General features: G+C 42.0%; 1 protein-coding gene across 1 annotated transcript in view; it reads right to left on the bottom strand.

The window, feature by feature from the left end:
- LOC146548347 (muscarinic acetylcholine receptor M4-like) overlaps positions 1 to 25,333 on the bottom strand; it is a 71,274-nt gene extending 45,941 nt beyond the window's left edge. The window contains exon 1 of the mRNA XM_085264478.1: positions 24,828 to 25,333. Coding sequence (XP_085120604.1) covers positions 24,828 to 24,882 — 55 coding nt within the window. The 5' untranslated portion in view covers positions 24,883 to 25,333. The remainder of the gene's footprint in view (positions 1 to 24,827) is intronic.
- Between the last annotated feature and the right edge of the window lie 307 nt (positions 25,334 to 25,640).

The following is a 25,640-nucleotide window of genomic DNA, read 5'->3' as shown; positions in this document are numbered from 1 at the left end:
TGAACCGATACAAATAAACAACATTTTCAGGGATTTCTATAAAACGTTGTATTCACCACAAATAAACCATCTAAAAAAGAAATTGATCAGTTTTTGGACAACATAACTCTTCCAAAATTATTGGACACTCAAGCAATGGCACTGGATTCACCACTGACACCAGGTGAACTCCAGGAAGCCCTGATAAGTATGCACAATAATAAGGCTCCAGGTCCAGACGGCTTTTCTGCAGAATTCTACAAAGAATTCTGGTCGATTCTAGCACCAGTTTTCTACAGAACGTTGTTGGAAATTAAAGAAAAGGGCAGACTTCCATCAAATATGAATTCTGCAAACATTAATCTCCTGCTAAAACCAGGCAAAGACCCTGTATATCCCTCAAGCTATCGTCCAATATCCCTTATAAATGTAGACCTTAAAATAATCTGCAAAGCTCTCTCAAAGAGACTGGAGAAAATAACCCCCCTCTTAATTCATCCTGACCAAACTGGTTTCATAAAAGGCAGGCACTCATCAACAAATACACGTAGATTACTTAATTTGATAGACTACTCATACAGTAAAAACCTAGAAACTACAATATTCTCTTTAGACGCAGAAAAAGCATTTGACAGAGTTAACTGGAAATTTCTATTTGCAACTTTACACAAATTTGGTTTTGGATCCTCTTTCATAAACTGGTTAAAAATATTATATAATTCCCCAACAGCTTGTGTTAGAACAAATGACCAGACATCCTCCAGCTTCTGTCTCTTGAGGGGCACCAGGCAGGGATGCCCACTCTCCCCTTCACTGTTTGCAATTTTTATTGAACCACTAGCAGCAGCAATTAGACAGAATTCAGTAATTAAGGGCATAAAATGCAAGAACGTGGAACATAAAATCAGCCTTTATGCGGATGATGTGTTACTCTTTCTCCAAAATTCACAAACCAATATCTCTGGGGTGATTGAATTGATAAACTCTTTTGCAAGAATATCAGATTACTCAATTAACTGGTCAAAATCTACAGTCCTACCGATTAATTGCTCCTTCCATAATTCCTCTTCTACACCACTGCAATCGGGAAATATAAAATATTTAGGTATTAATGTTTCTCCCAAGCTTGCAGATCTAACTAAATTAAACCATATCCCACTTTTAAAGAAGGTAGAAGATGATCTGGCTAGATGGAAATGTCTACCCATATCACTCATGGGAAGGGTTGCCGCTATAAAAATGATGGTCTTACCAAAAATAAATTATTTATTCTCAATGATCCCAACTAAACCGCCACAAGATTGGTTCAGATCTCTAGATTCATGTATGTCCAAATTCCTTTGGAAAAATAAACCCCCACGTATAAGCTTAAAAACACTACAAAAGACCAAGGATAAAGGAGGACTAGAACTGCCTAACTTTCAGCACTACTTCTTAGCCAACAGGCTTCAGTTTATCTCAGGATGGCTAAAACACACCCTCTTAGATGAACCTTGGCTAGATGTAGAACAAGCACTTTGGAATAATCTAGAGATCTCAGACCTACCATTTATCAGCTCAAACATCCAACGACATGAATGCTTTAAAAGCATCAACATCAGCTCTTCTCTGACAGCATGGTGGGAGTTTCTAAAATTGACGGCGTCTTCATTAATCCCATGCAAACGTACACCTATCTGGAACAACCCTGACATATTACAAAACAATAATATGATAAACTTTTCAGATTGGAGTGGTAAAGGAATCAAATATTTAGAACATATACTAGAAGGAACAGAATTTATTTCATTTGACGGACTAGTTACACAATATGGGATCAACAAGAAAAGATTTTTAGAATATCAACAAATTAAATCCATAGTAAAAAAGAAATTTAAACCGGGTCAAGTTGAACTACAAACACCACCAAGTGTGGTTCAATTTCTTACTCTTAAACCCCCCAAATTACTATCCAAAATATACAGAATGCTTTCTAAAACAGATGAATCAATATCACTTCCTATTGCAAAATGGGAAGCGGATTTATCAGTTAACTTAGACCTAAACTTCTGGTCTCAGACTTGCTTAAAAACCTTTCATCTAATTAGAAATCCCAGTCTTCAATTAATTCAATACAAAATATTACATAGAGTGCACTATACAGGTCATCGGATGTTCAAGATGGGCTTTACGTCTACCAACAACTGCTCACACTGCCAAACCAATTCACCGGACAATTATATCCACGCTCTTTGGTTCTGTCCACCAGTTCAGAAGTTTTGGCGCGAGATATGTGAAGACTTATCGAAGTGTCTGAAATGTAACATTCCAACTTCCCCCTTAGTGTGTTTGTTGGGCAGCTTAGATAATGTCACTTCAGAAAAGAATATGGCCCATATGGTTTTCACTGCCCTATGCATAGCCAAGAAAACAGTCCTCATGAACTGGAAAAATAAAAATAATCTTAATTCTAACCAATATAGAAATTATCTATTAGATTACATTAGTCTTGATACAGCCTCTGCCACCACATCAGATCAATTGCTCTGGGCTCCTTTGATCAGCTCCATCACCTAGTGGGGGTGGGGGGTCATAGTTTGGTCCCGCCTTCACTGTTGTGATTGGTGTGGGGGTAGGGACAGGCTTAGGGCGTCGGGGGGTTCCCCGGAGGCATCTTCCTTGGGGGGCTCAACTCGGGGTAGCGGTCATGTCCGGTTAGGGGCTCTGTTGGCTCTCAGGTGACTGTTTCCTCGCGGCTGCGGGGAGGGTCTGTACTGACGGACGTGGGTTACTGACCTGGTAGCCTGGCTGCCCCTGGGTGGGTCCGGGATGGGCGTGAGGTTCTGGGGGCGCTCCGTCTCTGGGCTGGGGCCCGGGCCGGGCCTTGGGGGCTTGGCTCCTGGTTGGTGTGTTGCCGGGGTTGTGGGCGGGTGGGTGCATGGGGGCCCACCCCTGGAGCAGGGTGCCGCCGGTGCATCGAGCCACCTGGGGGGCTCTTCAACTGGTGGGGGAGATTGTCACATCTTACAGGAGCTTTCCTCTCCTCAGGAGCTCCCTCTGCAGGAGGAGGAGATATAGGAGAGGTGGAGGAAGATCTCAGCCTGGGTGTTTATTGTCTTATGTAGTCTGGAAGATGAGTGGATGGTGGGGTGGGTGCAGTTTTCTCTGTGGTGGGGTTGGGTGGACTGTCCCGGGCTCTGTGGGGCCGGGGGGCGCTGCTGCACTGGGCCCCGGTCTGGATGGGCCTGGGCCCCCTTTCCCTGGCGGGTCACGGAGTATGGGGGTGCCTACTGGGGTCAGCGGGGGAGCTGGCCCCAGGGAGGGGTCACCTGCCCCTCCCTTCCTTCCCTCCCCATCTCCAGCTGCCTCCCTCTTCCAGCTCCACCACAACCACCCACACATGCAGGGCCTTGGAGTAGGGGTATGTCACCAGGGTGCAGAGGAGGCTACCCCCCCCCTCTGTCCCCTTCTGGCTGCCTCTGCCTCAATTTTATCCCACAACTTAGACATTCACATTATTCACACTCTCATTACACATACATATAGGATCTTGGGGGTGGGCACGATACACGGAATCCAAAGTACCATCAGGGTGTACACCCCACCCCTGGCATCATAGCCCACCTCTCAATGTTAAATACACGTAGACATTGAGGGCTAGCAGGAGGGACCATGCGCTTACCTGCTGCTCTCTGGCAGGTAGCTCCAAGCCCTCCTGGGTTTTAAATGCACCTTAGAACACACATGCATCAACACTACAATGAGCGGGTGGAGGGAGGTTTGGAGTCTTCTCTCACCCCCATTCTCTGCGACCTGCTGGAGCGGGGGGGCTAGGAGGAGGAGTTGGCCGTCCGACTGCGGTCTGGAGTGTGGAGCCTTCCTGCTGCTGCGGAGTCGGGGCGGTCTGCCTCCCCCCACCGCAGGGAAAAGGGTAACACCACCTGGGTCTGGGTGCAGTTCCCCCTCCAGGTGAAAGGGTACCTAGACCCGGTTTGTAGAGTACGCTTGGGGAGTGTGATCGTGTGTACAGCGTCTCTTTATGTCTGTCTCCACGTTGGTTGAGTGTGGAGTAAGTGCATATGAGAGCATGAGGGTGGGAATGGATGTTTGTATCTGTGTGTGCCTGTATGTCTGTGTCTATATGTCAGGTTGGGTGTCAGGCGCCACCTCTCTGGGGACATCTCAGGCCCTCCAAGATATGGAGGCCTATCTCCCCCCACCACCACTTCCCCTGCCAGTGGCGGACTCCCTCAGACATCGGTGCGTTGGTGGTTCTTTGTGTCCGGGGGTGGGCGTCCAGGTACACACCGGCTCACTCCTTGGCGGCCGCTTATCGGGGCCTGGAGCCTGGGGCTCGCTCGGGCCACTTCGGAGGTGGGGTGCCCCCGGCCTCTCGGCCTGGGGCTCGGTCACTCAGGCACGGCTGGCTGCCGGCGGAGCTCACGGGCGCGTCACTGCAACCCCCCCTGGCTTCTGCTCCGCGGCTGCTGAGTGAGCCCTCATCTGGGACTCTCCTCAGCTCTTTCCGGGACAGTGGCGCAGCTGCCCCTCTGCTGGTCTTCCTTGGTCTCTTGTGTTCTGGGGGCCTCTGGATGTCTGGAGTTTTGATCTCCTCCATACCTGCTTCATGCCCTGGAGGACGGGGCTGTGGCCCCCCCACACCCTCTAGCAGATCATTACATGAAGGAACCATTTAAAAACAAGCGCGTCCATGCTCACAGGTGTACACACGGGTGATCACACCCACAAACTACACCCTTTTCGGCTCCTACCTCAAAGCACACTGTGTTCTGTTGATCTTATGTGCTGCACAATAATGTTTAATATTTAGTATTTACTGTCATATTCCCATATATCATTGTGATGCTGTTTATTCTATTACTCTTGTTCTCTTCTGCTTGCTTTCTTTTTTCTTTCTCAGCAGGTGATCCAGGTGATTGATAGATGCATTTTTTTTTCTCTGCCCGTTCTGTTGGTTTTTGTCTTTTGCCCTTCTCCCCCGTCCCTCTTCTCAGCTCTTTCTCTTTCCCTCTTTCTTTCTCCCCTTCTTTCCCCCAGTCAAGTCTGTCCCGTATTCAGTAAGTGAAAATAAAATAAACAATAAAAGGTGAATCAAATGGACCATTACGGCAAGGCTGGGATGGTCAATTTGGTAAAGTAAATCCGTTGGGCATCTTTCTTTGCCTTTAGACAACAATTCTGATGCAAAAGAGCCAAACGGGACAGGCCAAAAAAAAAAAAAAAAAGAAGAGCTCATGATTGTAAGACGAAGTGAATATGGCTATGATCAGTAGCTGGACTGAGAGAAGTTGCGACGGAGGGTACGCAATTATGGGCAAGCGTGTATGTATGAACTGCATTATATGCTTGCAAGTCTGTGCCGACACACACATTTGTAAACTGCCTGTGAGAAGCTGGGGACATGCTCAAAAATCCACCGTGCAGCTGTTCACTATTATTTTTGCATCAAGACATCTTGGAGATGTCCGCTGACTACTCTGCACTCCTTCACACATGGAGGACGTGCTATCGGCTCCAGATCATTTGATTTACCCAGTCTCAGATGATTACTGGAGAATCATACAGTTATAAAGGTGTAAACTACAGTAAGGCAAGGCAAGGCAAGTTTATTTGTATAGCACAATTCAACAACAAGGTGATTCAAAGTGCTTTACAGAGACATTAGAAACAAGAACAAATAAAAAGCATGATTTAAAATTGATTAAAACAAGCAAATAAACTAACTAATTAACTAACAAACAAACAAACAAACAACAGTATATAAAATCAAAACAGATAAAATCAGAACAGTAGATAAAATCAGTAGTTAAATGTAAGTTTTGAAATTTAAGCTTAAAAGTGTGGATTTGGTGCTTTATTCAAATGCAGCTGAGAACAGGTGAGTCTTCAACCTGGATTTAAATAAACTGAGTGTTTCAGCTGATCTGAGGCTTTCTGGGAGTTTGTTCCAGATATAAGGAGCATAAAAGCTGAATGCAGCTTCTCCGTGTCTGGTTCTGACTCTGGGAACTGATAAAAGACCGGATCCAGATGACCTGAGGGATCTGGATGGTTCATACTGGGTCAGGAGGTCATTGATGTATTTTGGTCCTAAACCATTCAGAGCTTTATAGGCCAGCATCAGAACTTTAAAGTCTATCCTCTGACGGACAGGCAGCCAGTGTAAGGACCTCAGAGCTGGACTGATGTGGTCCACTTTTTTGGTCTTAGTGAGGACTCGAGCAGCAGAGTTCTGAATGAGCTGTAGTTGTCTGACTGATTTTTTTAGGTAGACCTGTAAAGATGCTGTTACAGTAATCAAGCCTACTAAAGATGAATGCATGGACTAGTTTTTCCAGGTCCTGTTGAGACATCAGATCTTTTATCCTTGATATATTCTTGAGGTGATAGTAAGCTGACTTTGTTATTGTCTTAATGTGTTTTTCTAAGTTTAGGTCTGCATCCATCACTACACCCAAATTTCTCGCCTGGTTTGTGGTTTTTAGATGTATAGATTGAAGTTCTCTGGTGACCTGTAATCGTTTTTCTTTGGCGCCAAAGACTATTACCTCAGTTTTGTTTTTGTTTAGCTGGAGAAAATTGTGGCACAACCAGTCATTAATTTCCTCAATGCATTTACCAAGAGCCTGCACAGGGCCTCGGTCTCCTGGTGACATTGTGATATATATTTGTGTGTCATCTGCATAGCTGTGATAGTTTATTTTGTTGTTGTTTATAATCTGTGCCAGTGGGAGCATGTAGATGTTAAACAGAAGGGGTCCCAAGATGGAACCTTGGGGAACTCCACATGTGATACTTGTCTGCTCAGATGTGAAGTTACCTATTGATACAAAGTATTTCCTGTTTTCTACGTATGTTTTGAACCAGTTTAGTACAGTTCCTGAAAGACCTGCCCAGTTCTCCAGTCGTTTGAGTAATATGTTGTGGTCAACTGTATCAAATGCTGCACTGAGATCCAGTAAAACTAGGACTGACATTTTTCCACTGTCTGTATTCAGACATATGTCATTAAACACTTTGGTCAGAGCGGTTTCAGTGCTGTGGTTCTGTCTAAAACCTGACTGGAAGGCATCGTAGCAATTATTCTGTTTTAAGAAGTAATTGAGCTGTTGAGAAACTGCTTTTTCAATGATCTTACTTAAAAACGGGAGATTTGAGATCGGCCTGTAGTTGTTCATTTGTGTCTTGTCAAGATTGTCCTTTTTCAGTATAGGTTTGATTACAGCAGTTTTTAGTGATTCTGGAAACACACCTGATAATAAAGAAAAGTTGATGATCTGTAACAGGTCTGACTCTAAAGTCTTTGAGACCTTTTTGAAAAAACTTGTTGGCAGGACATCTAAACAGCAGGAGGAGGAGTTCAGTTGACCTAAGATGTCCTCCAGGTCTTTGCTGTTAATAGGTTGAAACTGTTTCATGGTGTTTAAACAGTTTTTTGGTGGACACAGTACATATCCTGGATCTGCTGTTGATGTACCAATTGCTTGTCCTGGATTGTTGATTACCTGACAGGAAGACCACAATATGTACGTCTCCCACAGTGTGTGTCTGACAAGGTGATCAGCAACACAGGGGCACCACAGGGGACTGTCCTCTCCCCCTTCCTCTTCACCCTCTACACCACAGACTTCAGCCACTGCACAGAGACCTGCCATCTTCAGAAGTTTTCTGATGACTCTGCGGTGGTTGGATGCATCAGCAGGGATGATGAGACAGAGTACCGGGCTGTGGTCGACTCCTTTGTCACGTGGTGTGAGCAGAATCATCTGCAGCTCAACGTGGCAAAGACCAAGGAACTGATCGTGGACTTCAGGAAGACCAGGAAACACTTGACCCCTGTTTCAATCCAGGGGGTCAGTGTTGACATTGTGGAGGACTATAAATACCTTGGAGTACACATTGACAATAAACTGGACTGGGCTAAAAACACCACAGCACTTTACAGGAAGGGCCAGAGTCGTCTCTATTTTTTGAGGCGACTGAGGTCCTTCAACATCTGCCAGAAAATGCTGAGGATTTTCTATGAGTCTGTTGTGGCCAGTGCGATCCTCTATGCTGTTGCATGCTGGGGGAGCAGGCTGAGGGTCGCAGATGCCAACAGACTTAATAAACTGATCCGTAAGGCCAGCAATGTTGTGGGGATGGAGCTGGACTCCCTCAAGGTGGTGTCGGAGAGGCGGATGCTGTCCAAGATAAAGACAATGTTGGATAACACCTCCCACCCACTCCATGACATGTTGGTCAGTCACAGGAGCTCGTTCAGTGAGAGACTGAGATTACCGAAAAGCACCACTGAACGACACAGGAAATCATTCCTGCCTGTGGCCATCTCCCTGTACAACGCATCCACTTAACACACTGTTTGCTGCTACAGCTACACATGTTTCTTTTCCAACTATTTATTTATAAGTGACTTATGTATGTATGTATGTATATATATATGTATATATTGTACTATTCTTAGTTAGCGTATTGTCTGTCTTGTCTTAATGTTGGTTTAAAATGGAGCACTGTAACAAAAAATAATTTCCCCCAGGGATCAATAAAGTATTCTGATTCTGATTCTGATTGTCTAATTTTTTGGATTTTTTCAGTGAAGAATTTGGCAAAGTCATTGCAGGCCATGGTCGAATGAAGTTCAGCTGCCACTGACACAGGGGGGTTTGTTAGCCTGTCAACTGTAGAAAATAAGACCCGAGCATTATGGCTGTTTTTAGTGATGATGTCAGAGAAGTAGGACCTCCTTGCATTCCTCAGTTGTAAATTATAATTGTGAAGTTTCTCTTTTTAAATGTCATAATGAACCTGGAGGTACAGAAAAATTAACTGGTAACCTATAGAAAACATGTCCACCCTCTGGAAACTTGGGACTACAGAGCCCATAGAAGCAGTATAAAAACGACGTCTAAAATACTAAAGACATTTGGACAAGTCAACACTAATCACTCAGTGGATGTTACAGAACAACCCCTTCAGTGGACCAAAACTGGACATCAGAAAATGACATATAAAAGACATCACTCTGACGTCACTTTACACAGCTGTTACTTTTAGGAATATTTGACACATGCTTTTAAAATCCCACATACACTATGGGTCAGAAGTTTTAGAACACCCCATTTTTTTCCAGTTTTTTATTGAAAATTATGCAGTTTAATATCTCGTCGCACTCTGAAATGAAAGCACAGTACAAATAAGCAATTGGAGTTAAAAAAGAAATCATGGAATCGATTTATAGACCAAAATGTATTCTAACCTTTGACTCATCAGTAGCCACCTTGGGCAGATATAACAGTTGAACACACACTATTCTACAATAGAAATCAAATATTCTCCCATGTCTGTTGCAGAAGTTCCCATAAATGTGGACCTTGTAGGTTGCCTTGCTCTTCTGACAGTTCATCCGATGGGATTTAAGTCTGGAGGCTGTGCTGGACTCCATGTTTTCAAGCTCACCATCTTGTTCTTTTTCCTGAGGTAGTTCTGGCACAGCTTGGACTGATGTTTTGGGTCATTATCTTGCTGTAGGTTCTGCATGGTGCTGCAGAATGCTGTGGTAGCCACTTTGGTTCAGGGTGCCTCTTACTCTGTACAAGGGTGGATCCAGGGTCGGTGACTATCACACAAGCTGTTAACTCTCAGAAACCTGTCCTCTGATTCAGTTGCAGCTTTGGGTCTGCCAGACCCAAAGTTATAAACCTTTGACTGGTAGTGTATCTTGAAGATGAAACCAGTCCTATCTATCCAAGTAAAAATTGTGCATAGTCAAGAATACATTTTAGATATGCATTGTTAACAGCTCTGCAAGACCGTATTTGTTTTTTCTCTCTCTCAACTTTTTTTAATTCAAGTTTATTTATTTAACATGCTTTTAACATGATTTTGGATTCAGAGAAATTGGACAGACTGCTCTGAAGCTTTATGTGATTCACAAACATGTAAAGCCTGATGATGAGAAAGTTCGATAATGAGGGTGTGGAACTGGTACCTCAGAAGGATTTCCCTTAGATGTGCCCATGCTTTTTGGACTGATTCACACTTAATCCACAGGAAATGCAAACTTCCATTCAAGCTCTTTTAGAAAGTGTCTATGTACCGTAATAGCAACAAAGGACTAAAAATGTAATAAAAATGCTTCATGATCTCACAAATACATGACTGAACAATTTAGCTAGCCATCTTTTGGGCTGTTGACAGTTGTCTTTTGATGACTTCATTAGAAGTCATCAAAATGGTGTATCTTAAAAAGGTAAACAAGCACTTGGACTGCTTTTGTCATTTGTTTATTATTGTGTTTATTTAGTTTGGGACATTTCATGCTGCTTGTCATCATTCTAATGTAATGAAAATACCTCTCTAACAACACGGTTCCTTGTGTCTAATTTGTTGTTCATCTAAATGAGAGAAAAAAAATATAATTCCAGTTTATTCTCAAACAGCTATTCAAAGTGCTGCAGAACTGTACTGGTTAATATGCCTGTCATCTCCTTACTAGAGACTGGCGGCGCGACCAAATGGTGCCAGTTTTCTGTTTTGATGCTCAGAATGATGTGTTAGTGATGAAGTCCACCCCCATTACAACGACCAGGTTCTATCATGAGTCGCTGTGTGGCAGGCAGGAGTTGGACCCAAAATGCAGGCACTCAGGCATGAGGTCTAAACACAAAGAACTCAGCTTTATTTGCTGTCAGGGGAAAGTCATAAAAAAGCAAACTAAACTAAACTAAACTAAACTAAACTGGAAACTCATAAACTAAATTCACAGTGAGACACAGGGAGATCCATACAGCATGAGGGACGACGCGACACTGACTCAGAGAAACACAGGGTTTAAATACACTGGGAAGTAACGAGGGGAATGAGACACAGAAGGAGAGCACAGCTGGGAGAAATCAGAACTGACGAGACAAGGAAGCGTAAACTGAACACACTGAGATAAGACAGAGACCTTCAAAGTAAAACAGGAAACACATAACACAGACTGAACAAAGACACAGACTCACAGGCAGGCACTACAACAGAGGGAACAGAGACGTGGGACCAGGGCAGACACAGACTGGACACGGGGATATAGCGGACAGGGGAGACAACAACTAAGGATTACACAGAGACAAACCATAAGACACAACTCTAACAAAGAAACCAAAGAATAGAAATGATAAATAATATATAAACTCAAAACCCTGGGTCAACAACCCAGGCATCCTAACAGGTTCTGCGTCTGACCTCTGCTGATGTGAGGAAAACTCTTTGCAGAGTTAACCCACGGAAAGCTGGTGGTCCAGATAACATCCCTGGAAGAGTGCTCAGAGAATCTGCAGACCAGCTGACAGATGTCCTCACTGACATCTTCAACCTCTCCCTGAGCACTGCTGTCGTCCCAACGTGCCTCAAGGCCACCACCATTGTTTCTGTGCCAAAGAAGTCCCCAGTGTCCTGCCTCAATGACTACCGTCCCGTTGCACTCACACCCATCATGATGAAGCTTCAAGAGGCTCATCATGAGGCACATTAAGACCCTGCTGCCACCCACACTGGACCCACTGCAGTTCGCCTATCACCCCAACCAGTCAACAGACGACGCCATCGCCACCACCTTACATCTCGCCCTTCAGTTCTTCAGACTTCAGTTCAGCATTCAACACAATCATTCCTCAGCACCCGATTGGAAAACTCAGCCCGCTGGGCCTGAACACTTCACTCTGCAGCTGGATCCTGGACTTTCTGACGGAGAGACCTCAGACAGTCCGGATCGGTAACAGCATCTCCAACACCACCACACTGAGCACTGGAGCCCCTCAGGGCTGTGTGCTCAGCCCACTGCTGTTCACTCTGCTGACTCACGACTGCGCACCAATGCACAATTTGATCCACATCATCAAGTTCGCCGATGACACAACTGTGGTTTGTCTCATCAGCAAGAATGATGAGTCAGCATACGGAGAGGAGGTGCAACAGCTAATGGCCAACAACCTGTCTCTGAACGTGGACAAAACAAAAGAGATGATTGTTGACTTCAGGAGAGCACAGAGAGATCATTGCCCACTTAACATCAATGGATCCTCTTTGGAGGTCGTCAAGAGCACCAAATTGCTTGGTGTCTACCTCTCCTGGTCCCTGAACACCAGCTCCATAACCAAGAAGGCTCAGCAGCATCTCTACTTCCTGCTGAAGCTGAGGAAAGCCCAGCTGCCATCATCTATTCTTACGACCTTCTACAGAGAGACTATCGAGAGCGTCTTCAGCAGCTGCATCACTGTCTGGTATGGTAACTGCACCCTATCAGATCGCAATACCCTACAAAGGATAGTGAGAAAAGCTGAGAAGACCGTTGAGGCTCCTCTCCCCTCCATCACGGACACTTACAGCATCGGCTCCATCCGCAAAGCCACCAGCATTGTTAAAGACCCCACACACCCCTCGTACACACTCTTCACCCTGCTGCCTTCTGGAGAGAGGTACCAGAGCATCCGGGCCTCACGGCCAGACTGTGGAACAGTTTCTTCCCCCAAGCTGTCAGGTTCCTGAACACTCAGTGACTGGACTGACACACACACACACACACACACACACACACACACACACACACACACACACACACACACACACGCACACCTTCATACACGTCACTACCAAGCACTTATCACAATCACAATACTCAGTATTTTGCACATTGCACTGTCTTGTGTCTGTATCATCCTGTTCTGTCTAGTGTTGCACTGTCTTGTCTTGTATATTTTTTCAATTTTTTGCACTTTACGTAGTCCTGTGTTTGTCCGTTATATGTCATATGTAGCGCCAGGGTCTCACAGCAACGCTGTCTCATTTCACTCTGTACTGCATCACTGTACAAGGTTAAAATGACAATAAAAGCCACTTGACTCGACTTGTTTATAGTTTCAATTAAACAGAATTGAGGGAGAGAGCTGGGGGCAGCTGTCTGTCAGGAGCAGAGATGGGCAGTAACGCGTTACTTGTAACACGTTACTGTAATCCGATTACTCGTTACCTGAAAAAAGTAAAGTAAGGGATTACTATTGCAAAAACGGTAATTAGATTACCGTTACTCTCCCGTAGGAACGCTGCATTACTGCGTTACTAAAACCGTGATTTTTTGCGAGAATGTCTCATGACAGTGACGTAAGCGAGTGCGCCGTTCGTGACAACAGCTGTGTGCAGATCAACAATGGATCATATATCGAGTGCAGAGAGAGTATGAGCGTGCAGCGTTTAAAGCGTGGAAGTACTGACCTTACTTTGAGTTTGATTCCATAAAAAGTGACAAAAACATTAGTGTCCGCTGTGCGTGGGAAGAAAACTTCTTTTTACAGCGAAAAACCCCTAAACTTCCAACAAGCACCGAGTAGCTACGACGTAATGGGAAACTCACAGAGAAACTCGCGGATTCTTCCACTGACTGCTGCAGCACACCTGCACCAGGGTAAACCTCCGCCTACCGCAGTCCTGCTTTACAGGTGAAAATAGAGCAACAGGACCGCTGAGTCTGACTTTATTTATTTTCTGCTGTGTTTTACTTGCATCTATTTGAAAGACTGAGTGTAAACACACACACAAAAAAATTATTTTATGAGCTGGAATGTGCAGAAAATAAGTTTAAATAGGTTTAAACAAATTTCTTCCAGTCAGAGAATGTTGCAGATAATTAAATTTTTGCTTGATGCATAAATAAAACTAATAAAACAAGTTTTAAAAAGAGACTTTTCCATTTGATTACATTTTGTATGATGGATTATGCAGAAAAAGTAGAATTGGGCTGAAAGATCTATCGCTTTAACACCTCTTCAGGTTGTAAATCGTGTTTTTAAAAAGTAACTAAGTAATTAATTACTTTTGAAAATAAGTAATCAGTAAAGTAACTGGATTACTTTTTTGGGGAAGTAATCAGTAATTAGTTACTGATTACTTTTTTCAAGTAACTTGACCAACACTGGTCAGGAGTGGCTAGTGTCATCATAATATCTTGAAAACTGTTTGTACATTAATTAAACTGCTGCTGTACATTAATGTTAGTTTATCAAACTAACATTAATGTCATGCAGCTCATGCAGTGTAGAAAAGCGGTATCTGAGAACCAGTCCACAGATGATCGTGGCTCATTTCCTTTCCCGTTCCCGTGGGCAGACTTGGCTGGGGAATGGAGGTTAGTGGTGGCGTGTGGTCAGCGACCCCCCAGAGGAGAGGTGGTGCAGTGGGTTCAGGGAGCGGTGCCAGGGAGGCTGGCAGGGCAGCTGGGAGCAATTTACTAATCACACCCTCCCTATTTTAATAGGACTGGAGAGGGGAGCTAACTGGAGACAAGGCAGCTGGAAAGCTGCGGGAGCTCACGAGTAGATGTCACCATTGTAAATAAATGACCACTGCATGTTATCTAATGCAGCATTTCTAAACAGCTATGATAACATTTCATAAGCCAAAACATGACTGTGTTTATTGGAAAATCAGCAGATCAAACATGATGCTCAGAGCATTGTCGTTTATTTCTCCTTCTTTTTTTCTTAATTACATTTAGTCACATCTGATGCTGTTTTTACTTTTTTAAAAACCACATTGACCAATACTCATGTCGTGGTTACAATATCTGACACTAGATGAATTTATTAGCATTACAAAGGTTTAGCTGGTTATGATGACTAGAAGAATGAAGAGAAACCTTCCTGTAAGTATTGTTCTTCCATTTAAACCATAATTTGCCACGGCAATCATACCAGAATAAAATTAATGCTTTTAAAATCTTTATTTTGTGATCAACATCAGTACTCTCAATCCCAAGTTGTAATGGAACATAATGGAATGAGTGTTGTTTGATTTTGTCAAATACAAAGGGCACAGACACACTCCTACTGAAACTGGTGTTATCTGCATCCCATCCAGGATGTAGATACGGTCTGATCCAGTTCTGGTTACTGAGAAAAAGGCTCTTTGTTCTGTCTCTATCAGTGCATTAATTGCCTCTCCTACATAATTATGTACTACACATTATTTTACACCAACTGATGTTCAGACGTCTCCAATCTGGAAAACATTTAATCTTATTAGAATGTGTTTGTCTTTGTAGAAGACATGTCAGGTAACAAAGAGGCTTAGTAAACAAAAAACAGTAAAAAAGATTCATGGCATTATCACTTCCTGCCATATCATTACTGTTTCAATGAGCTGCCATACTATGTGTAAAGTACTGTACATTACACAACATCAACACATATTACATATTAACAAATAGTTTTAAATTTAAACAGAAAAAGAAGGCAAGATTAAGCAGCTATTACATATTAGTAAATCTGAAGCACTGTTCTGGGCCCCTTGCACACATCCTCATCGGCTTGATGCCAAAACCCTGTCCTCTAATTCCACTATCACTCATTTTGATAGCAGCTTACTGGGAATGTACCAGTAATAATATCTGCAGTTAAAAAAACACTCATTCAGACACAAATGCACAGCCTGATGCAACATTGTATAATCAAAAGCCTGTAAAAAGTAGGCCATTACAAAACAGAAGTGGTGTAGCTGCTGTTCACAATCTGACAAAATAAATAAATAAATAAATAGTTCCAGTACTTATTTATCATAAATACTTGAAGTAATATCAGTAATGTCATGCAGTGACAGTAGGGTTAGTGTGGAAACTCTAAATTGCCCACAGGTGTGAATGTGAGTGCGAATGCGTGTCTGTGTCTGTGTGTTGGCCCTGTGACCGACTGGCGGCCTGTCCAGGGTGTACGCTGCCTCTCGCCCTACGACAGCTGTAATAGGCTCATGCCCCCCGCGACCCTGAGAAGGATAAGCGGAAGAGGATGGATGGAATTGTAAATTACTTCTTGGCCTATAATCTGTCAAACAGATCTTCTCGAGCTCCTCTCTCAGCCCTCGGTATTTCTCTGGCTTCTTGTGTTCATTTCCTTGATGTTGGTATAGCCACATCTATCACTACGGCCGTCTTCTTCTGCTTGTCCATCACCAGTTTGTCTCTTTGTATCTGGAAGTCCCCCAGGATCTTAGCTCAGGTCTGTCTCCAGGTTTGTCCAGTCACTGGTAGGATTCTTGATGTCAGCCATTTCTTCTATCTGATGGTGGTCCTGTGCAGGAGCCTGTTCCTCCCAATAGTTCCTCTCTTTGTTCCTCTTCTTTCTCGGGTTTCTGCTGCCAGATGTATTGACTAAGCACATGATCAGTTGTCCATCTGGCTCATGAATGCTTGTTGTCTTATCCTGGACAGTGGATCTGACACTCACTGGTCCTCGACCTCCTTCCTTTCACTTGGCGTACAATCTCAGGATGCTGGACTTACCCTCCATAAATGCTATATATATATCTCTATGTGACTTTTGTTTTTACACCGAGAAACATTGTAAATGACTTTTTGACAGGCAATGGCTTTTTGGCACACTAGCAGGAGGAGGAAAATAGCAGAGTGGTCTACAGCTTTTGAGAAGTGGAGATACGGAAATTACTTTTATTATATCACAAAAGGACAAGAGCATGATGGTAGGGTGGAAACTGTGTCCATGACAGAAACTTCAGCGTGCTACTTATACAGCTTCTGCACAGATAGCTTTGTGGTAGCAAAGCTAAGAACCCAGAGTGATATATGAAAGCTGAGTGCATGCCAACCCAAGCCCAGCAGCCATACTCAACAGGTATTAAGGCAGCAATGAGCAGTCAAGCTTGCAGTGTTGTAAGAATCACCGTGGTGTTGGTCTATTAGTCTATTTGGGCTGGTTTTCAGTTTTGGTTTGTGTTGCTGAGTTTGTGTTCATATGTAAAACCTAAAAGAAATATTGTCCTTGTGTAGGGATTTGTTTCAGTGTGCGCGACTGTAAACCAACGTTTATACTGTTAATTGGTAATTTTGTCATATTATGAAACAATGAAAAAGTAATTTAATAAATAGAGTAATAAATTCCTTTCTTTGGCAAGTAGTACATAATGAACTGCATCACTTTTAAGAAAAGTCACAAGTAATATGTACTTTTGAATTTTGTGAACATTTTCCTGAAAAGAAGCTCATTGGAAATCCTCCTCAAGTGACTGATTTAAGAATAACAACTGAGAACAGGGTATGGACTCATCAGATGGCTATTACTCCACCAGTAGTGTAGTTTAACAGTCTAATGCCAATGTGATCACAGGATATCACACTAATTTTGTTCCTCTTTACAGTACTGATGCTTTGTGGTCAGCAAGACCAAGAGCCAAAGGCTTTCAGGTTTACAAATGTGTCAACTTTCTAGAAACCCTTGAACATTTTGTCAAGAAAGAGGAAGAAAAAGAGAGAGAAATGTTCTACTGTTCTGTTACATTTTCAGTCTTAATTGGTTTAATCACATGCTCTAAATGGAGGCAAGATCCTGCTACACTTGGACACCACTCAGAACCACTCTAAATCTGTGAGAGGATGACTGATTTTTGATGTGTATGTACATTTTCTCCTCTTGGATTAGAGAAATTTAAGCAAAACTCAAGAGATAGTAACAGGAAAGCAAAGAGAAGGAACTGAATGCAGAGGACCCAGCCGTGCAGATTGCTACATTCTGTTTTTAAATGCAACTATAAGCATTTAGGTTGCTTGCTACACAAGCAGGAAAGGAATTTGAAATCTAGGGACCAAACAAAGGAAACACAGGTATGATTGTTGTATAATGCCGGGATAAAGTTTGTACCTGGGCCGTTTAATTTTGATGTCTATCTCAACATCAATGGGACTCAAAATGAGCAGGTAAGGAGGGTGTGTGCAGACAGGTGAATGGAAAACAATGGAAAACTGAGGACATCTGGTGGGTGGACAAGGTGAGACAAGATGTACGGGGCAAAATAAAAGACAAAAGCAGGTCTCATGACTGAGAGAGTAGAAATTCTGCAAGTATTTTCTACATGTAATTTGCTAAAATTTGCTAAAATATTTATACATTCACAAAAATACATCTTTTTTGACTGTGTCTTGATGCATGCTCAGTCATCCAGGTATGTAATTTCCAAAAATATTGATTCTGTTCATCTGGATGTAGCATTTTCAGTGGGAGAAAGTCCATTGTTCATTCAGTGGGCTGTTTGTCATTGTGCAAATGTACTGTTTGTAAAGTTGAGGAAACCTGCAGTCAGCTGAGACTGAAGAAGTCAGTTGGATGAGTGTTGATGTGCCATCTCCTCCAGGATGGCACATCAACACATGCCACTGGCCCAAGGTTGCTGTGTCTCCCAGTAACGTCTCAAGAGCATCGAAGAGATTGTAGGAGAGCTAGACAGCAATGGAAAATCATTAACCATCTAACATATTCAGTATGACTGGTTTGGTCAGTGATGGTCTGGGGAGGCACATCCATGGAGGGACGTACAAAACTATAGGCTAGGCAACGGCACCCTGACTAGGGGAACCCAGGACAAGCTGCACCAGCATGGGGTCTCACAGTATGTCCAAGATGCATAATAATACCTGGAGGATGAAGGAATTGATACCACTGACCGGCCCCCCACACTAGCCTCACCTAAATCCAATAGAACAGCTTTGGGACATGTTTCAGTCCATCTGACCCCCCCCCCCAGCTTACAACTCAGATGATCCAGGAGCTCAATGATGCCCTGGTCCAGATCTGGGAGACCCCCAGTACACAACTGCACAACTGATTGTCTCATTAGGAGAATGCCCCGACTGGGCATGCATACAAGTACGTTGCAAACTACTGAGTAGTTGGTATGAATGTCTAAATGTAGCATTTTGAATTGCTGCGAGGAAATTCAAAATGAATGAGCTTGCCTCATCATTCTTCACTTCATTATTTGGGGTGTCGTTGAATTCAGTCCTCTCTAGGCTGATAATTTTCATTTCTGTCAATCAATGTGGCCTCTTCTTACTTCTGTTTGTGTTGAATTCCCTCCTAAAGTATTTTATTATATTCATTAAACTGACTATGAGTTGCTGTAAGCTGTTTAGACTGGTTAAGTGGTATAATTCTGCATATTGCTGCATTTCATCATAAAAATAATAATATATCCTTTACATATAATTACATTTATTGTTATTCATGTGGTGCGTTATAATTCTATTCAGTGCCATATCCCCTACAGTAGGTTCATTTCCCCACACTCGCTTCCAGCTCTGGTAGATAACGCTGGTAAACTAATTTAATAGAAGTAGAGTGATTTCAGCTTTTATGAATGATAAATCTTCCCACATTCCAATTTTTAGAGAGCTTCTCACATAAACATTAGCAATGATCTAGTAGGCCTAGAAGCATCTTTTCTCAGTTAGTTTGTATTGTTTAGTCAAAGGATAAGTATCACTGCTCACCGACCAGTTTTAGGAGATGAGATCAATCTTTTATACCCAAGAATAAATTTGGAAGTACATGCTATGACATTTTAGACAATATGATCTTCATAAAAAAACCCAATATATTGAAATAAATACACAAATGAAAAGAACAACAAAACAAGGGATCGAGTTAAAGTAAAAATCACTGCTCGGGGTAATTAAATATCAAAATTGTGTAATATGTAAAGAAAGCTTTGATGCTGATTCACTACAGGAGGAGAAAAGTGCCTCGGACACATTTATTAAGATCGTGTACAGCATAAGCTTATCTAGCTTCTCATGTGGAATTACAGATCTTAGATTACTGGTATATTTCTTCCCATAAACTCGATTCTGTTCATCTGGACGTGGCGTCTTCAGCGGGAGAAACGTTTCATCATCCAGGTGACTTCTTCGGTCTCAGCTGACTGCAGCAATTGTCCTTCTTCTCTCCTGGATCACCTGGACCTTTCTTCCCAGCTTTGACAAACATTCAGCTTAGATAACCACATTTACTCAGGGCCTGTTTGATGGGATTTTCTGGCTGCTGTGTCTGTGGGGATGGTGTTCGCTCTGTGCTGTAGCGTCCTGATGACACCCATCAGCTGCTCCAGTCGAGGATGAGAGTCAAACCTTAATTACTGATCCATACGCGTCGGCTAACAGTACACATCAACTTTTAAATGCCCCCATCACTGATGGAAATCTCATGGAAATGTGGGGTTGCTGTTGTGGTTCTATTTCAAAGGCCTGTATTTTCAGATCATTTATTACATTACATTACTATAAAGGGTGTTTTCACACTAACGTTTAGTTCTTCAAAAGTACATTTTACTGCTTTCATTTATCACAAATTGTGTTTTCTTTTACCTGATTATACAGGATACTAAATCTGAGTTGTTTCTATTTCTTTAGCTTCTCACAGTTGCCTCAAGGCCTCAGCTTTATTTGCTAAAGAAATGTCATTTTAGCTTGATTACTAAGGCAGTTAGTAATCAGACTTCTTCTGTCACTGCTGTGTGTGGCTAAGAACCCCCAACGTCAGGCAGGGCATTGCCACAAAGCATGCTCATATTTCAGGTAATTTCCCAAAAGCACACATTACACTTATTGTCTCACATAAGTTTTGTTTGGGGGTTTTGGTTTTTTTTTTTTTATTTCAACATATTTTATTATGTAACATGTATTTACATAATACATGTTACATAATATATGTGAAAAGTGTTGCCCCTTCCTGATTTCCTAGTGTTTTCCATATTTATCAAATCTACATGTTTCAGATCATCAAACATGTTTTAATATTAGACAGAGATCATCTAAGTAAATACAAAATGCATTTTTAAGTTTAAGCATTTCAGTTTCACTAAACACACTCAGGCCTGACTACTGGCAGACCTGTTGAATCAAGAAATCCCTTAAATAGAACCAGTCTGACAAAATGAAGCAGTGAGAGCCCCACTGGCTCTCTCACTGAACCACGGTGAGAGCCATTATCCACAAATGGCGAAAACATGGAACAGTGGTGAACCTTCCCAGGAGCGACCAGCCAACCAAAAATAACTCTACGAGTAGGGCTGCTCAATTAATCGAATTTTAATCACGATTACGATCTGGGCTTTCAACGATCATTAAAAATGACTGAGCCGATTATTAGCCCCTCCCTCATTTATCAGTGACACCTTAAAGGCCGGTCTGTGAAAATATTGTCCATGGCGCAAAAAAGGTTGAGACCGCTGATTAAGAGGACCCGAGGGAAGCTCGGAAAGCTAAGCAGAAGTTATTTAGAGAGTGACTGCCGTTGGTTGAAAAGAGGTAAGAAAAAAAAAAAAAAAAACTTCAGTGGTGTTGCACACTATGTTATATTATTTTTTAAAGTCATTATTCAATACATTGTATCCCTTTAAAGCCGGTCAGAGCAGCACACTGTTTTGTGTAACTATTTTTAAATCCCTGTAGAACCTGAACCGTGTAAGCTAGCGCAATATTTTGTTTTGCATATGAAACTTACATCTGATGCCATCAGCTTCTCCTCGGTCACGGTTTCCTTCCACATAAATTGCATAAAAAGCTCTTGCAGGAACAAAAACATAATATTCCAGAAACACGCTTTGCCGATCCGATCAGCTGTTCGTAACACTTCGCACATTGAAACAGACTCACCGCTAACTATCACATGTCCGCCATTTCCTGCCCGAAACCGGAAGTGATGTCATTTTCGCGGAAAATGTCGGGGTTTTTTTTACTTGTAGGCCTTAAAAGCCTATACTGGTCATGTTTGACTTTTCTGAATAGTTGCTGGGATGCTTAGAACTCGAATTGCACTGCTGGAAATAGTTTATTTTGATGCACCTGCTGTTTTCTTTGCAAATTTGCATCATAGGATTGTTTTTGTTTTTCCTGCAGTATATAAAAATTGGTGTATCTCCAAAATAAAACTATGAAGACACTTAAAATAAATTTCCTGTTGTTGTAAACTATTTTTTGCAACTTTTTTGTATTTAAAGTTTTGAGGGATAAGCCTCTTAAATTTCTCCAAGTAGAAATATATGTTAAAAAACCAAAAACGATTTTCAATTTTTTTGTAGTTTATTGCACTTTTTTGCAATTAATGTAGTTACTATGGACTTAATGCATACATATTATTAAAATATGGGCTATAACAGTTGTATAGCAACTTGAAATGCTCCCACAAATGGCACTACAACATGTAAAAATATAATATAAGCTCTGGCGGACTTGGTTCTATGGTAGGTCTTAAAGGGTTAAATAAATATTGTCAAATAATCGAGATCTCAATTTCAGTGAAAATAATCGTGATAATCATTTTTGCCATAATCGAGCAGCCCTATCTACGAGCACAACGATGACTTATGGAGGTCACAAAAGAACCCAAGAACAACATTAAAGAACTGCAGGCTTCACATGTCTCAGTAAAGGTCAGAATTCACGATTCAACAATAAGAGAGAGACGGGGTAAAATGGCTACTATGGAACAGCTTAAAGAGAAAACCATTGCTGACCAAAAAGGACACAAAGGTCTCACATTTGCAAAAAAACCATCTCGATGATCCCCAAGACTTTTGAGGAAATATTCTATAGACTGGTGAGACAAAAGCTGAACTTTCTGGAAGGTTGAGTCCCATTACATCTGGCATAACTCTAACAGCATTTCAGCAACATTAAAAGATGGTGGTTGTAGTGTGATGGCCGGGGGCTGTTTTGCCACGTCAGGACCTGGAAGAGTTTTTGTGGTAAAGGGAAACATGAATTCTGCTGCCTCCCAAAACATCCTGAAGGAGGATGTTCAGCCATCAGTTGAAATGCATTTGGGTTCTGCAGCAGGACAATGATCTACACCAACACCACCACCTCTGAATGTCTTGATGCATGGTCGATCATCCAGGTGAGGAAATCACAAAAAGTAGCGTTTCAGTGGGAGAAACATTTTGTTACTCAGTGACTTGGTTGGGGAAACCTGCAGTCAGCTGAGACTGATGAAGAGACGAAATGTTTCTCCCACTGAAAACGCTACGTCCACATGAACAGAATCAACGTTTTGGGGTCCACCTGTTGGAGTTTCCTAGTCCTGACCTGAATCTGACTTATCCCTCCACCGTGTTGTAAAGAACTCATTGCCGGTTACATCACTGTGGCTGTTGCTGCTAAGGGTGGCCCAACTACTTATTAGGTTTAGGGGGCAATCACTTTTTCACACAGGGCCATGTGGGTTGTTTTCCCCCTGATCATAAACACCTTAGAAACTGCATTTTGTGTTTACTTGTGTCATCTTTGTCTAATATTTACATTTGTTTGTTGGTCTGAAATATATAAATATATTTCAAAATATACAAATAAATAGGAAATCAGGAAGGGTGCAAACAATAAACACAGTGGTGTGAAAAGACCACACTGTATTTATTTGTTCAGTTTTTGTTTTGCACGCATGCTTGTCAATATGTAGCAGTACTCAGCTTTACCTAAGGAGGTAAGACTTTGTGTTTTCTACGGTGTATCTGAAGATGTTGTGAATTGTAACACTGGTAACGTTTTCCCTCACTGCATAATAACCTATCAGAATAACAAAGGTCTTTTCACACTAATTCATATAACTACAAACGCATAAAAACAAAAGCTTTCTTTGTTAATTGCTTAAGCAGTAGACACATCAAAGCAATAAACATTCTGTACCACTGCTGAAAAACACAAAGATTTTTCTCCAGTTTACGCACACTGTCTCTGCTTACATAGAACCTTAAGTAGGTCATAAAAGCACTTTATTTTACACAAAATGTTTGCAGTCACCAGCAACCTGGGCTTTAGTATCTTGCTCAAGGGCAACTGGCACTAGGAGATGCCAGGAAGCAAACAGCCAACCCTGCAATTAACAGATAACCTGCTTCTGTTATATGAGCCACAGCCACCTTTGTGCATGGCTACATGTACACACACAGACATATTCTAGTTAGTTTTATCTACATGTCAAATACAATGTACATGCATATAAGCAGAACAAAGACTCCCCCCTCTGTACAGTGTAAATAGGACAGATCGGGAAAGAGAGAAGACATGAGAAGCAAAAAGAAGGAGAAGATCAGATAACTTACTGATGGGGGGGAAGTTGATGGGATAAACAGGAATAAATGGTGAGGAGAGGGGTTGTTACATCGACCCCCTGATGTTTTTATCAGGAACTAAAAGCTGTCAATTGTCTTATTATATTTATATTGGAACTCTTTTTGCATTTGAAATGCTGTTCTGTACATATAATATAATATATAGCAGCATAAGCACTCAGGAAAGAGTGCTTATGGATATGAACCTGATAACAGCATTTCATTAAATCTAACCTCCCCCCCCAAGGATGTTCATGTGAATATTAAATCACTTACCTGCTGATCAAAGCATATTTTATTAGTTGAGTGGGCATATTACTGATAATAGAAAAATATGAAAGCATAAATACAGCTCTTATTTATTTACTGCAGTTCAGTCGCACAGTGTGTCCATCCTTAACAGTGTGTGTATGTTAGTCGTGGAATTTTGCGATGTTATATTAATTATTAAAATGTTTTCATTTTTGTTCCTTCATAAATCAAAAAAACATACTTGTCATTGCACATTAATTCACTGACTTGTATTTCTGATACGTATTTTCTTTACATTTACCAAAGGACTGTGTTATTGTTATATGCCTTACCATATAAAGCGCCCTGTTGTCATTTGGCGCTGTATAAATAAAACTGAGAATAATTTAGCGGGTCTGGCTGTTCAAACAAGGCTGCTGTCGGCTTTTTCGTATCTGTATAAAATCCATTTAAATTACGCCCAAGACGTCCTTAAACTCACTTCACCCACCTTTTCAGGAAGGCATAAACCGCTGTGACAATATTTCTTTACAAGTCAATGGACTGCACAACTGATGACATTTATATGGAAGACCTGTATAGTTTTTGTCCTGTAAGTCATTTAACATCACACGCAAGTGAACATACTCAAAGCTTATTGGCAAAGCAGAAAAATATTCCCAAAAACCACTCACCATTGATGTTCCAGAGAGGCTGAAGCCCTCCAACTCCGTTACTGTCGTTACTCATGATTCATGGCGCTGAACCGACAACAGCCAAGACGAGACTTTTCTCTCCCTCCTTTTCTCTTTTTGCTCTCGTCCACGTTGTTTTTCTTTCTCCAAGTTTTCTACCCACTGTCACCCTTGCGTAGATGATGTTATCCTCCGCTCCGCTTTTCCGTCAAGCACACTCACAGTTCACATTATGTTCCTCCTGCTTGTGTGGTGTTTTCTCTTTAACCAGTTTTCATAGTGTAGTTTCCCTCCCTGGATGCGTTTTCTAATAATAATAATAATAATAATAATAATAATAATAATAATAATAATAACGGCGACAAAAATAAATTAACAGCTGTTATAGACTTAACACCTATCCATGTCCCAGGCTTCGCTCATTGATCGCAAATCCAAAACGTGCCCGCTCAGCTTCAGCCACAGGGTTCTCGTTCTCGCGCGCACCGCACGTTCGTTCTCTCACAGCCTGTAAAGAAGGAGCGCGAGAGAGGAAGAGAGACGAGGAAGGACTTGTGATGTCATGTCCTTCAGCCAATCCCGGTAAATAACTTGGCATTGAACGTTGACTCACAGTGCTGTTGTACCAAAATGTTAGTTTAGGGATGCTAATAAGTCACTCCTGAGAATTAGCAGGTTGATATTCTCTAGTCTATGTGAAATACTTTAATTTAAAAACATGAAGTTCAGCTCAATGCATCTTTTTTTTACTAAATTTGTGGTTAAGTTTGCAAAAGCTGGAGATGGGAAAGCAGAGAAAGGAGAGCTGTGATA

The sequence above is a fragment of the Mchenga conophoros genome, linkage group LG23 (assembly GCF_057382185.1).
Source record: "Mchenga conophoros isolate Kocher_MC1m ecotype Shallow Benthic linkage group LG23, M_conophoros_male_GT1.1, whole genome shotgun sequence".
Lineage (NCBI taxonomy): Eukaryota > Metazoa > Chordata > Actinopteri > Cichliformes > Cichlidae > Mchenga > Mchenga conophoros.
This window is presented reverse-complemented; position numbering and strand designations above follow the sequence as displayed.